Below are 13,507 nucleotides of genomic sequence, written 5' to 3' on the forward strand. Positions count from 1 at the left end.
TGGTCTGTGACATTCGTAGGGTGCTTTGTTTGTGGGGGTTAACCGGCGTCTGCTTTCTAGGTCTTTAATCGAACTTTTCTCGCTGACTTGGCCGCCCCGTTGGTGGTGGAGCCAGGCATTGATGAGCTTTCCGAACTTCGCTGACGGCTAGATCGATCGACCAGTATTTTCTTCTTCAGCATTAATGGCTCGCCATATGGCCGCTCTAGGGTGGCAGGACTGTCGTCTGTAACTATGATGGAGAGATTTGAAACACAGTCATTAGATCTGAAACAAAAGTCGTCGGTCTTATCCGACCGCAGAAAGGTTAGCTGTGGCGGTTTTAGAAAGCAAAGCCATGTCCAAGAATGTTATTAGTTTTGTTAGTTGAGAGGAAAAAGAAACAAAACACAATAATCTGCATGCTCTCTTAACGTCCATGGAGCTCCAAAAGCAATGCTAAAACCATTGCATTACTTAAGGCTCCTAGGTTGTGTGTGCGTGTGTGGTGAAATGAGAAAAAGTTTTGGGCGATTTCAATGGGCAGCTCCACGTCCATCTCTTCAAGATCTTTGTAAAGTATCATTGCACCTCAGAGTAGGCCTTATGTCTGTGTGTAGGTCTTGTAAACCATATGTCTGGAAATATATGCTGACATTCTGGGGCCTTGTTTTAAATCAGAAACAAACATTAGAAATGGGAAGTGCAGGATAACTCCCGTTTCCGCAAACAAGCTCCACGTCCATCTCTTCAAGATCTTTGTAAAGTATCATTGCACCTCAGAGTAGGCCTTATGTCTGTGTGTAGGTCTTGTAAACCATATGTCTGGAAATATATGCTGACATTCTGGGGCCTTGTTTTAAATCAGAAACAAACATTAGAAATGGGAAGTGCAGGATAACTCCCGTTTCCGCAAACAAGATTACATGCACACAGGCCGACTGGTTTGTTCCTCATTAAATTTAATTAATTCGCGAACACACAGTCGCCTTAGTTCTTTGCCCCTACCGACCATGCCTGAGCTTCAGTAGTCTGCAAAAGATGATGATGAAAACGGGGGAAAAGGCATGACTCTACAAGACTCCAAACAACACTTCTGGCCGAAAGCAGTTCATCCGTCAAATGCGACATCACCTCCATCGTAGCAGAAGCATCATCTCCGTGTGTAGCAACAGCTCGAGCTCGGGGAATAACAGGAATTTCGGAACACAAACATTTAGACGAAAATACAAACACACTCATAATGACGATGAACCGAACCGAACCGAACTGAACAAAACAGAATAGAATAGAAAAGAACACAAAACGTGAATGTGACAGCAAAAATGAAATAAAGCCAAACCGAGGAGAAACGTTGTCGCCACACAGCCCACACAACTAGAAGCTGTTGTCGTACGAAGTCGACGAGTGTGGCAGCAGGGATGTGCTTGTGAGTAAGCGCCGAGCTGTTCCATTTGTCTGAAACACATCCAAGTGACTGACACCTTTAGTTTTGTGGAAGAAATGATAGCAAATGCCTGGTGACAGCTTCTACGAGCCGCTTTCCAAATGTACGGGCGGGTCAATGCATTAAAGTGCTCCAACCAATCGTTCATTATTGTGTGCTGCTTGCTCCTAGCTCCTCCCTACGCCGAGATGGAAGAGTTGATTGCCATTAGAAAGATTTATGTACATAAGTCGGTTTGATTGCATTGTTTGTTGGTTCTCCAAACCCCTTAAGAGGATTTGAAAAAATGATTTTTTTCCGATGCATGATTAGGATGTTCGTTTATTTGTCTTTTAATTAAAGCCAACAAATAGCCGATTGGAAGTGCGGAGAACAAAAGGATCGGGTTATTTATTCGGATTTATAACAAAAGAATAGCTAGCCATTTTACGCTGACGAGAAAAACAGGAGACGGTTTGGTTTTCCGCATTAGCCGTTATTTGTATGCACTCACGCTAATGGTCGGTCCCTATAACGGTCAAAATGCGAAGCAAGCCATCAGGTTTGTCCCAACTTTTAGTACATTTGTCATTTTCATACCCTCCTCAACTCATCGAAACAAACTGTATGCACGGGTACTCTTGATCAGCGTAAAATACGATTTAAGACAATTAAAACGGGCCCGTTTGTCCGTCGGCGGTGATCACCCTTACTTTTGAAGAAATCGACTTAGATTACAGAAAGTGAGCTTTCGGCACCCCCCATATTCGGTTTAGAGGGTTTTACCCAAACTTTCCAACGAAATTGGCAATATCGTTCTAGTTCTTCTTCAAACTTTGTGCATCGTTTCACAATCGTATTAAAGCGTAACAACTGTGAAATCAAAAATTACATAAAAATGGAAACCAAGTCTTAGTTTTTGTGTAAAATTTCGACATCGTACCATTAGACCTCAGCTTTGTGTCTACAGCTGTTAAAAATCATTTGGCACAGCCAAAATGTGTCTCATCAAAAAAATAATTTTCCAGTCAATGTTTTATTGGACGCAAAACGTTTTAGGACATTTGGAATCGATTTTTTAATAAAATAAAATGAAAAACAAAAACTGATACAAAATGAGTGAAAAGAAGGATTTGGAAGGAATTATTGCATACATAACGCCCGATCTAATTTACCAATTTTCTATGTATCGACCTCTTTTTCTGGGATTAAAAAATGTTGGATTTTAATGCTTTTATAACCTTCCTCTCAATGAATAGTTGTCAGCTGCAGGTTCGAATCTTGCAACACTTTGGGGTATCGCTGGGAAATTGTGAAAAACGCAACACCGAAATCAAATTACACACGACTTAAAGCTTAATGTCGTATGCTAATGACAAATATTAAAAGAAACAATGAAAATACGACAACAAGCAAAAAAAAAAAAAAAGCGGCGTCGAGTTTTCTTTATCGCAACAAAAGTTTCGCAGTATCACCGTTTTTTTCTATTATCACGAATATTTTTTACCATATTGCTGCCCTGTCCCGAACCTGCAAGAATCTACTATTATTGCATTTTTTTCGATTTCAAAAAGAAAAAATCGGTTATCGTAGTAAAAAGTTTTTTTTATTTTAAAAAAGAGTATTTCAAAATAGGAAATCGGATCGCAAAACGTCATACCGAATTTCACAAAAATATTACTTTAGAGTCAAATCAGCTTTATTTTGCCGCTACCTAGTAATAATTGCACCACGATATCCGTGGTATGTAAGGCGAGTGGATAATACGACAATGTTATCAAGACCTTCATAACTTTTGACCCAACGTGGACACGTGGACACATAGTCAACAGAATACTCAGAGCTACTTTATTAAGGTCGCACAGGACACGAATTCAAACAATAGTCTTATCTTGCGGTCCAAGTTATTCTGTGCGATTTTCATCAAAAATCAAGGAAGAGAACAGTCTACAAAAATGTTAATAAACTTTCAAAAGCGGTCAAGTCTTAAATTTTCAAAACAAAAAATAAAAACAATACCCAATACAAAGCAAATACAATGTTGAACAGTGGCTGGATTCTTGTTCTATGAAAATATGAAATGAAAAATATTTCCTTCATCAAATTTTTCATTTCACATTTTCGTGGAACAAGAATTGGGGCCCAGTTCTTTCAACAAAGTAACAACTACAATTTTTCTATTGTTTTATAACAACGAGACAACAATAATAGTTGATGAAACTGTTAAAGAGTAGCAATGTTGTTATTTGTGTTGTTAAACGGAGAAACTCAATCAGTGGGCCTACAGGGTCCCTATTCTGTAACGTTTTAACAACTTTTTTCGTTGTTTATTTTTCAAAATTCTTATCTTAAAGTCGTCTATTATTGCGCGAGAAAGTAATTCGCCAATTAAAATAATAACGGCACTCATTAAACTGACCAAAGTCATAAAAACGAACTCAGAATGCCGGAGGAAGATGTATGTGTGTACGAGTATGTGTTTAGAATTTTGCAGGGATTTTCCGCAAAATGTTATAGAACGAAATGGTAGAAATGTTGGGAATGTGTCTGGAAAATGGCAAATAACGGATGAAACTGTATTGTGATCGGACCTCCGTTATGTATTTAATTTCTAGTCCCGTTTCCGATTTCAATTAAAGAAGAAGATCTCATATTTCTGCGGTTAACCTTGTGCGAAATCTACAAGCTTCTTCGACAGTGAAATCTAAAGATAGTATTTAATTTGAAAAGAAAGTCGAAACTATTGAAAACATGCTGGCCTTGAAAGACTCCGATTGCAGTTACCGAATATTGTCACATGCGAGGCTGGTAGTCATTGGCTCCTTGGTGTAGCAGCCCAACAAAAAAAAACTAATTACAAATCGAGATACTAATCTATTTTTAACAGTCTGTAAACCGATAGTTATTCCTTATAGTAGCTATTACGAGCTACCTAATCCGAGTGACATAAATGGGTTAATAATTCGATTTGTAATATTTTTTTGTTGTTGTTTTTTTTTTTTTTTGACTAGAATCTGATAAAATGTTATCTGCTCTATTGAATATTTTAATATTGCCAATTTAAGGAACCAAAATATGGAGTGTGAATTATTTAAAAATTTTATATTCAAATAAAAGGGAAATGAGGACATAAATGGGCTGATAGAGACACTTAGTAATCGGAGTGTTAGCATTAATGTTCGGTGCATAGGTGGAAAATAAAGCCATAGAATACAATAGACTGTAGGAAGAAACACGTGGAGACAGTAAAATAAAAAACAAAACAAAGGAGACACGTAAAGGACAATCATAAGGGCAGGTACAATGCTCGAAAGATTCTATGTACAAATTGTAATTCCCTCAGACGAATAGCGTTGTCGTTGTCGTGGGCTTCTGGGCTCCTGGGCCTCTACGCCCTCCCCCGTCAATGTCAATTGCTTAGTGTACCGCTACGAATACCAAACGAACAGGCATACAAGTAGTGACAGATTTACAAGACACTCCAGACTTAATTTAATTAAACACAAATGCAAGTTAAGTTAATTACTTTCGGGCAATGATATTGAACGATGCTGAGATGAACGGGAACGTGAACGCCCAAATCCGGACATGGGACGAATGCCGGCAAACAGTCGCCTTCGCAGACTGGGGTCAGCTGCAGCGGCATGTGATGGCATGGCGCTTGTCGCCGCTTGCCCTGGCAGTGGCAGTCCTGGCACATAGGAATACTGCGATTGCTGTAGATTGTACAGGGCCGATGTCGGGGGCGTCGAAGCTCCTGCACCTGCTGATGCCCCCGCACTCGAACTCATCAATGTTGCAGACGTAGCGTAATAATTAATACCTATGCCTCCGCTTAAATACGCCGCCGTTGACATATTCGCCACCGAAGGTAACTCTCTCACAAGACGACAATCGACTAGAAGTTGATTTTAACATAAAAGCGTTCTCAGCATTCTCAAAATATACAAAATTAATATGAGTAATAAAGTCAGAGGATGCGAGCATGCCATCCCGCAGACAATGCAATTCAAAGGTGATAGCGAACGCGCTGTGCCCCTATTGCTATGATGACCCTTCAACTAATGGAGACAATAGCACTTAGGTCGATTGCCATCGAACATTAAACCATTGTCGAAAATAATATTTTATGGCCTCCATCACTGAGTGCGTGTCTGTAAATTGTCGTTCCGTTTGCAACTCGAATTGTTGTTCGTCTTCTCGGTCCCGGTCTTCTCTAGACTATAAAATATGTTGCAATATGAAGTAATAAATGTCGGAACAGAAAAATACCAAAAATGCCAGACACCGTTATATTGTTCCGTTCGAAAGCTAGAGTGATTCCCACAGACTCATAGGTAGGCGGACCGGCGGACGACAAGTGTGTGATTTTCTTTGGGCTTTAACATGGATACAGTTATCTCTCGTAGCAAAATAAACTGTCGTACGCCAATATTTTCCTTGTCCGCAAAGCCACGTCGCCGTGACACAGGCCCAGCCAAAAGAATTGAACGAGGTAAATGTGGCTTTTTCTCCGGGCCTGCCACCTAAAGAACGTTCAGACAGACGTCCATTGATGTTTCGAACAAAAGACATACACTTCGCTAGTCTGAGGCCTACTTTTTATTTCCAGTAAAGGAAGATTTATCATCACAACTTGAAGGTTTTAAACCTTCTTCCCTTACCAAGGTCCGTAGTACTGACTTTCAAAATGCCAAAGGAAAGAGTTTTGAAAAAACGACTTGTGGCGATTATTTTTAATACCAGAGTACGAACATAGCTGCTTATCCGGATAAGTTCGAGCTTTCGAATCTATCGGACACAAAGAGAAGGAATCAACAGTTCCAATTGTTCGCAATAACATAGTCCGTGCCAAATCGATGAAGTCCCCCGCAATTTTGGTTATTTCATGCCAATGGAAATGGGAATAGATCCAATGCACCACGATGGGGCACAACCTATTGCTCCCACAGAATAAATATGAATTTTGTTGGCTGGACTCCGCAATGTGTTTCAAGGTAGGTGACGATAGTTCCATATGCACTGCTGTCGTTTCTGGACCGATGTGTCAAACATCTTCGGAGTAAAATCTATGTCGGCGCAGAAGTCTAAAGATCTGTCGTAAATCTGGCAAGCTCTAGTCTTTGACTTTAAATAACATCTACTGGATCGCCGAGAAGTATTTCGAGCACTTACAAACAGAAAGACAAATTAATATACTTTGCAAAATCGTTTTTTTTATGAATATGTCGCAAATCTTATTCGAAAAATATAATTTTTTAGTCAAAGCAGTTGTGTTTGAGTGTGTTCTTTTCAAATGTTTAAACAATTTTGAGAAAATAGTCAAATTCAGTTGTAATCGAAATGCGTATTAGAACGTATGTTTGAACAAAATGTACGCTTTTTGTAGCGAAATAAATATTTGGAGAAATGTAGAACGTGATTTTGAAAATAATTTTAGTGCTTTCATTCAATTTCCGAGTGTTTTGCTCATTTATTGAAAATCGGTGCAACAGATTGTTGTGTCTATTTGACATAAAACAACTTTTTGGATTTGTTTCGATAGTAATTGTGACATTACAATCCATACAGGGAGGTCTCTTTACTTGCTTATCCTACATTTGCCCAAATGCAACTCTGTAGTATAGTCGTATAATGCCAATGTTGAGGTCCTTTACGAAATTTAATTCGAGATGCGAGATAAAAATTGTTTCATTCGATTCTTAAACAATTTCAATTTGTTTCATTGTTGTTCAAACCAATACAAACACATATTTAAGATGTGGTTGTGTGCTACCTCCCATCATTGTACCATGCAAACACACACACACACACATCCCTACATGCAGTATGTCAGGTTCGCACCACTCGCCTACGTTTAGATATAAACAATTCGATGAATGTCTCTTGGTTGTGGAATCCTAATCCTAAATAGAAAATATCTTCGCTCCCAATGGTAAACTCAGTCCGGTAGTAGTATCTTTTTATCATCTTGGAGCCCCTGTGCGACAATAACAAAACAATGCACTCAAGACATTTTTGCCAACGGGGAAAATGGCTCAAATCCAATGGTCAAATGTCTCCGCACTCGGGTCAGTTGTCACGAGTATGTACAGTGGTCATCAGGGCGAAACAAAATCAAAAAGCTGTGTTATGGATGAACGGAAGTAAGTTTCAAGTTCCTGGATGTATTGGAGAGAAATCCATTCCGGTGGTGGATTTGAGATAAATAATTTCCCTCGAGGATAGCTTGTGCTTCATAAAAAGATAAAACTGGGGTATTCAACAATTGAACTGTAAACTATAAATTTCTACGTTCCGTTAACATTGCTAGGGGTGTTGGGAAATGGGCGGGGCGGGGCTGGGCTGGGAGGGATTTATGTGAGTGTAGCTGTAGATACTGTAATATGGCACTCCAGTTTCATTTTAAATAGAAAAGTAACAATGCTTGGCTCAAGACGGGCAAACAAACAAAACAAACATAAGACGAAACTACTGAAAGAGAACGAAAAAAGCAAAGTTAAATGCCGCTACTTTTACTTTGATACATCAGAAGAGGAAGAGGTGGACATGTGGAGTAAATAAAAGTTGGAAATGTGGGTTAAGTTAAGACAAATCAATCGGAGGGGTGTGGAGAATGCGAGAATTAGATTAGATTAGATGAGGAGAGGAGAGGAAGTAAGCGTAAGTTGTGGTTTATCTCTATGGCGGACCTGAACTACTCGATATGTCTTGCACAGGCACTGGGAGTCCTCCGCCTGTAGAGCTGGAGATGGCGCCACTCCACTGCTGTGACAATTCCTGTTGCTGCAGTTGCACGCCAAGGATCGGCATATGTACCGGTGGGGGTCGGACACCACTTCGCGCACCCCGGCCGCCGGCTGACGAGCTGGCAGCACCCATGACTGTTGGCCGATCACTACGTTCAGGATACTCGGGCACGTTTACAATGGGTATATCGCTCTGTGACAAGCCATCTTTTCCTGTATTCTGGACGGATTTATCAGCTGCAATATTGTTGACGTTTTTATTCTCGCCGGCATGTTTTAAGACCCGATACACTTGATCGATATCGGTGAGTTCTAATAGGTTTTGGTTGGGTAATTCGGTCGAACATTCAGATTCAATCAGATTATGGCCAATTCGAATTGATAGATTTCGTTTAGAATTTGAATAAATTTTAATAGAGCCGATTATTTTGAAATTCAATTTTTATCGATGAAATACATGGTGGAATTTAATTAAATATCTGTATGTGTTGGAATAGTTCATAATTCAATCTAAAACTATCCCGCGGTTATATCAGTTTCGTTCCAATGGCAAGTTGGGGGTAAATTTAATAGATTTTCCTCACACATAAATAGGTATCAGAGTTGGGAAATTTGTAAAATATAAAAATAGTGTTGCTACAAATATTTACTATCGAAATTGTCCTCGGAGTTTTCATATTTGTATTTCAATTGGCACGACGCATTGGTCAAATGACTAGTGTCAAATCCTGGACAATACTTCAAATGGGGCCCTATAATAATATATATGATCTTATAAATGGATCATGGTCTTTGTGAAACATTTAGATCTACACAGGTGCAGTAATTTTTTTTTCGCGAAGCTAACGAAATGCCTACGGGTCATATTCCAATCCAACACACAGCAGCTTCTCTACAGCTTTCTAGGTTTAATGGACTTACACATATATCTCATGCTTTACTAAAGAAAACCAGTGTTTAGATACGTGTTGTTGGTGTTGGCTTGGTGTGGGTATGTCGTGTTGTGGTGTACAGCGATTCGGAGAGCAGAGGACTGCGATGAGTAGAAGTCGATTGTTTTCGCATAGATTCGAATCGTAAAATACCGCTAACAAGTGCAACCACTGGGACCGGGCCCCCAACAGGGGATTCTCGGAAATGGCATTTAGAAGTGAAGAATCTAATGCAATCTGAAGAATCTACTGGATCCCAGTGGGAAATTGGAGAACATATTGCAATGGAAATAAATTCTTGAATACTTTGTGAGACTTCCATTGCAAAAGGTTCTCCAGGTATCGAGAAGGGAATGTGAGTTACCGAAAAGTTATTATACGAGGTCCATTGTGTACTAGCTAAATTTCTACATACGCAAAAACGTTTATCCAATTTCCCATGTTACCGAAAATCAAATTGAAACGAAGGCAGTCGATTGAATTCGACTCCCGTAGTGTTTCTCTAACTTCAAAACTTTTTTACTAAGGTTTCTACACCTCTTTTGCAATAATTATTTTAATTTGAGAAGTCAAATAAATGCGTTTTTTCGAAACTGATTATTTAAGATGTGACACTCTTAAGAAATGACGTCTTCAATTTAGGTACACACAACAGGAAATGATTTGTTGGTTGTTACTAATTAAAATAATATATATGCAAAATTTATATATGTACGTTAGGGTATGCCATTTTTTTGTTTATTTTATTTAAAAGCTCACCCCCCTCTAAATTTTCCACTTGATCAAAACACCCTTAGTATGAAATTTTACGGCGATTGGATAATGTTAAGACGTCCCCCATATAGAGGTATAAATTGGGGAACTATAACGAAATTTGATCCGTTCGTGATTTCCAACCCTGGTCCGATACAATTTGGGACCGTTATCCCATAACCATAAAATGTCATTTTAAGGGATACGGGATGAAATGGAAAAAATTTAGCGAGTTTTTGTATCAACAATAATTTTTGGGTGTTGTTGGAAGAAAGTTTTGGATTGACGAATGTGGTTTGTTCAGTATGGGTTCCGCTGTCTCTATAGTTCTGATGGCTGGTCTTAGTTTTGAAAAGGATAAACGTTTATATATTCGTGTGGAAAATTGCACTTTTAATTAAGTTGTAGCCTAATTCTTCTACGTGTGTCTACTCCTCATAGGAGTGTCAAACTGTCGGTCCTTTCAATTTACCAGACTTCCATATTTAGTTACTCTGCCTCAGAATGCATCTGAAATGCCGTTTCTCAAAGAATGAACGGAAATATCGAAACGTACGTTCTAGTAGAATAGACTTAATTTTCATTGAAATTCAATATAACTAACACGCATGTTCCGCCTCTTTAGAATGGAATCTAACTGAAGAGAAACACTAAATGGTACGTTTTTAGGGTTCTTTCGTTTGAATGTCTGACGAATGTTTTGTCTCTGGTGCTTTGCTTATAAAACAAAGCATAGATAAGACTTTGACTCAATTCGGGGGCATATGTGTAGTTATCGAAAATAACGGCATTTTAATTTTTGTAAAAATGCGATCACCACAAAACCGTTTCAGAGCGTAGGTCACATCATGGATTGCGTTTAAGCTACATAAACTTTAAATTTCTTTGAAAGTCTGAAATGATTAGATGCGAAATACGGCCTCAACAGGTCAAAATGATTTTCATTTTTATGAAAACAACAACAACGGAAATAAACCTGATCATTTTTTTCATTTTGTCAATCTTGTCCCATCAAGTGTGATGCTAATCCACAGCAAACTTATCCAACGTTGTCGTGATATTTTGTCCTACCTATGTTGTAGAAATGGATTTTCACAACGAACATTTTTATGTTTTCCTTTTTTGGTTAACGATTTCCATTCGAAGGTCTAAGCGACTACTTCATTTTCGTCGCAATGTCGATGCTTCGCGTTATAAGTAATCAGCCAAGTGTTACCATCGGTTACTTTTCCATCTGGTCAACCTAGACAATCTGGGAGCTTCTGAGAGTTTGCACTTTTCAATTTCCATATAAATCATTAGAAGGACTCAAATATGTCTCCTATTGTATCTAGGTATGATATGATTCGAAAAACTAGTAATAAGCAAGTCGACCGATCGCGAGTGTCACAAATTAATCTAAGAGCTTTTCGATACCAATTAGCCCTCTCACAATCGATCAGGAGTCGATTTTAGGATTCATTGGCATTAAGCATTGGAACGCCCCGTCGCCTAACTCAATTCGAGCCTGCTCAGGAGAGCATTCCTTTGCCTATGGCGGCGTCCTAATCACAACAAAAGAACAAGTTCACTTCCAGTGTGGAGCATGCAGTGTCCGATACTCGCGGCAGCTAGCTCTCCGTTAGAGATGGCGTGTCCGTCTGCATTGCATGCTTCGGTTAGTCGAGTTTTTGTTTAAACAAGGGTAAACTAATTTAAATAATTAGTTAAGAAGCAAGCCAGAACCGATCAAACAAACATGTTTTTGTCGTAGCGCATAGTAAAGTCGAATAATGAAGGCGGTTGCAGTTGTATAGCTCTATTTCAATTTATCGGTTTTGATTTGATTGGAAATGTTGATCTGTGATATCTGTTTGATTTGTTGTTGGTATTGGGTGATGTGGTTGCTTAAATACGTGGTAGTACTAATTGAAACAATACGCTCCAAGAATGTCGTCTTTGGCGGACTTGGCCGTCTTGGTGGCTGGTGCCGTTGGCTCATGACTGGTGCATAACTTCTTCACATCGCCACTGTCCTCGTCTATTTTCCCCAACACATCCGCATAAACATACAATCAATTGCAATCCAAATAACAGTGAGGAGATTTAACAATGGGAAGGTATAAATTGTAAAAACACAACGCGGTGTATGCGGGATGAAGGCTACAAACGACAAGCTACGGCTGCTGCGACCACAATAGCCCGTTAGAACAAATGTACCGTACCGCCGGGGGCATTTGCTTCGATACTTTTTTATCAACCGTACGCACATCGGTCGTACTTCAATTAGATACTCTCAGAGTCAAGGGAACACAAGGACTTCGGAGCAGATTCAATGAGGGCAACTCTATTGGCATTAAGTGGGCAGCGACTCATTGACGCACACACAAAACTGATGAATAGTGTCCTTGCCGATTGGTTAATTAGTCCTTCAATGCTAGGTCATATGCAAACAGATTTGATGGGAGGAGCTTGTGTGTCGTTATTAAGCTCTGATTGGCGTCCGCAATAATGCAAAGAGTGTGGTTATTGAAATTACATCCGTGCATCAGTACTTGTGAGGAGGATACAAGTTCGACATTGCACACCATGTCGATGTCGGGACAGGATGTTTATACAATGTTCGATTGTATAAGGTCACAAAAGTAGTTTCGACTGGTGTCTAGACGAACACATTCAGCTGCGTATTCAAACATTCGTAAATCGAGAGGCATCCATTTTTTGATAGGTGGCCTACATGAAACTGTCGCTAAAAACAAATCTATCCGGGAGTTGCCTTTGCAACTGGTGAAACCTCCTTCCTTAAAGAGTGCCCCTATTTGGGTAAGTGAACAAGTTTCGGGTAAAAATGTGCAGAATTTGAAGGTAAAGGAACATAGCTATTGCTAAATATACCCAGAGTGAAGTTCATTTCTGAACTTTTCAAATAACTTGAAATACGCCTATCAATTTGTGACACTTCACTAAATGTCCTGCAACCACATATTGCCCATATGGCGAAATACTGATCAGATGGCAATATCGGACGAACCCGCTCTCCACTTGACTTCGAGATGAGTAGCATCTGCATTTCATGCATGGGACTGTTAGGCGAATCTATTTGTTTTTTCTTTTTCAAAATTGTTAGGGTTCGCGACAGGTTTGCTAGGCAAATTGTGTCCTCGATTCAGATAGGAGCTGTATGCACATTGGAATGAAATGAGCAGCTCGCGACTTTCACATATAGCAGGCAAAGGTGACTGACGGGATCTAACGTGGCAGGTTAGCTCGCAACGCGGAATACTTACTTTCTTCTTCGACATCAACACGGTTTTCCAGCTCCGACGTGCTCTTTGTCGTCTCAATAGTTTTTGCTTGGGCTGGCAACGGGGTAACTGGGAGGCGCAATCGCCATGAGCATTCAATTTACAAATTCGACAACGCAAACCTTGTCGCGTATGGCCTGGGAAAATAATAGAAGAGCATCGAATAGCAGACGTTTTTGAAATAATTAGCACTAAAAGTAGAGCGTAGGGCACATTCGTTACCTCTCAATATCTGCGAACAACATCACAGGCTGTTATCTTCTTGTAGGTGTATTCCTGCAGGTGGTGACTACCGTCTTCGTTGGGTCGTAATGGCTGCGAGGAACCTCCGGCACCATTGCGTCTAAATTTGCGAGGTTTAACAAAGAAACAAAAACAAAGAAA

The 13,507-nt window shown here is 39.6% G+C and overlaps 1 protein-coding gene across 1 annotated transcript in view; it reads right to left on the reverse strand.

Moving 5' to 3' along the window:
* LOC131806642 (uncharacterized) overlaps window positions 1-13,484 on the reverse strand; it is a 34,120-nt gene extending 20,636 nt beyond the window's left edge. Inside the window, 3 exon segments of the mRNA XM_059131142.1 lie at window positions 4,932-5,303; window positions 13,106-13,260; window positions 13,346-13,484. Coding sequence (XP_058987125.1) covers window positions 4,932-5,262 — 331 coding nt within the window. The 5' untranslated portion in view covers window positions 5,263-5,303; window positions 13,106-13,260; window positions 13,346-13,484.
* Between the last annotated feature and the right edge of the window lie 23 nt (window positions 13,485-13,507).

Source organism: Musca domestica, unplaced genomic scaffold, assembly GCF_030504385.1.
Source record: "Musca domestica strain aabys unplaced genomic scaffold, Musca_domestica.polishedcontigs.V.1.1 8, whole genome shotgun sequence".
Taxonomy (NCBI): Eukaryota; Metazoa; Arthropoda; class Insecta; order Diptera; family Muscidae; genus Musca; species Musca domestica.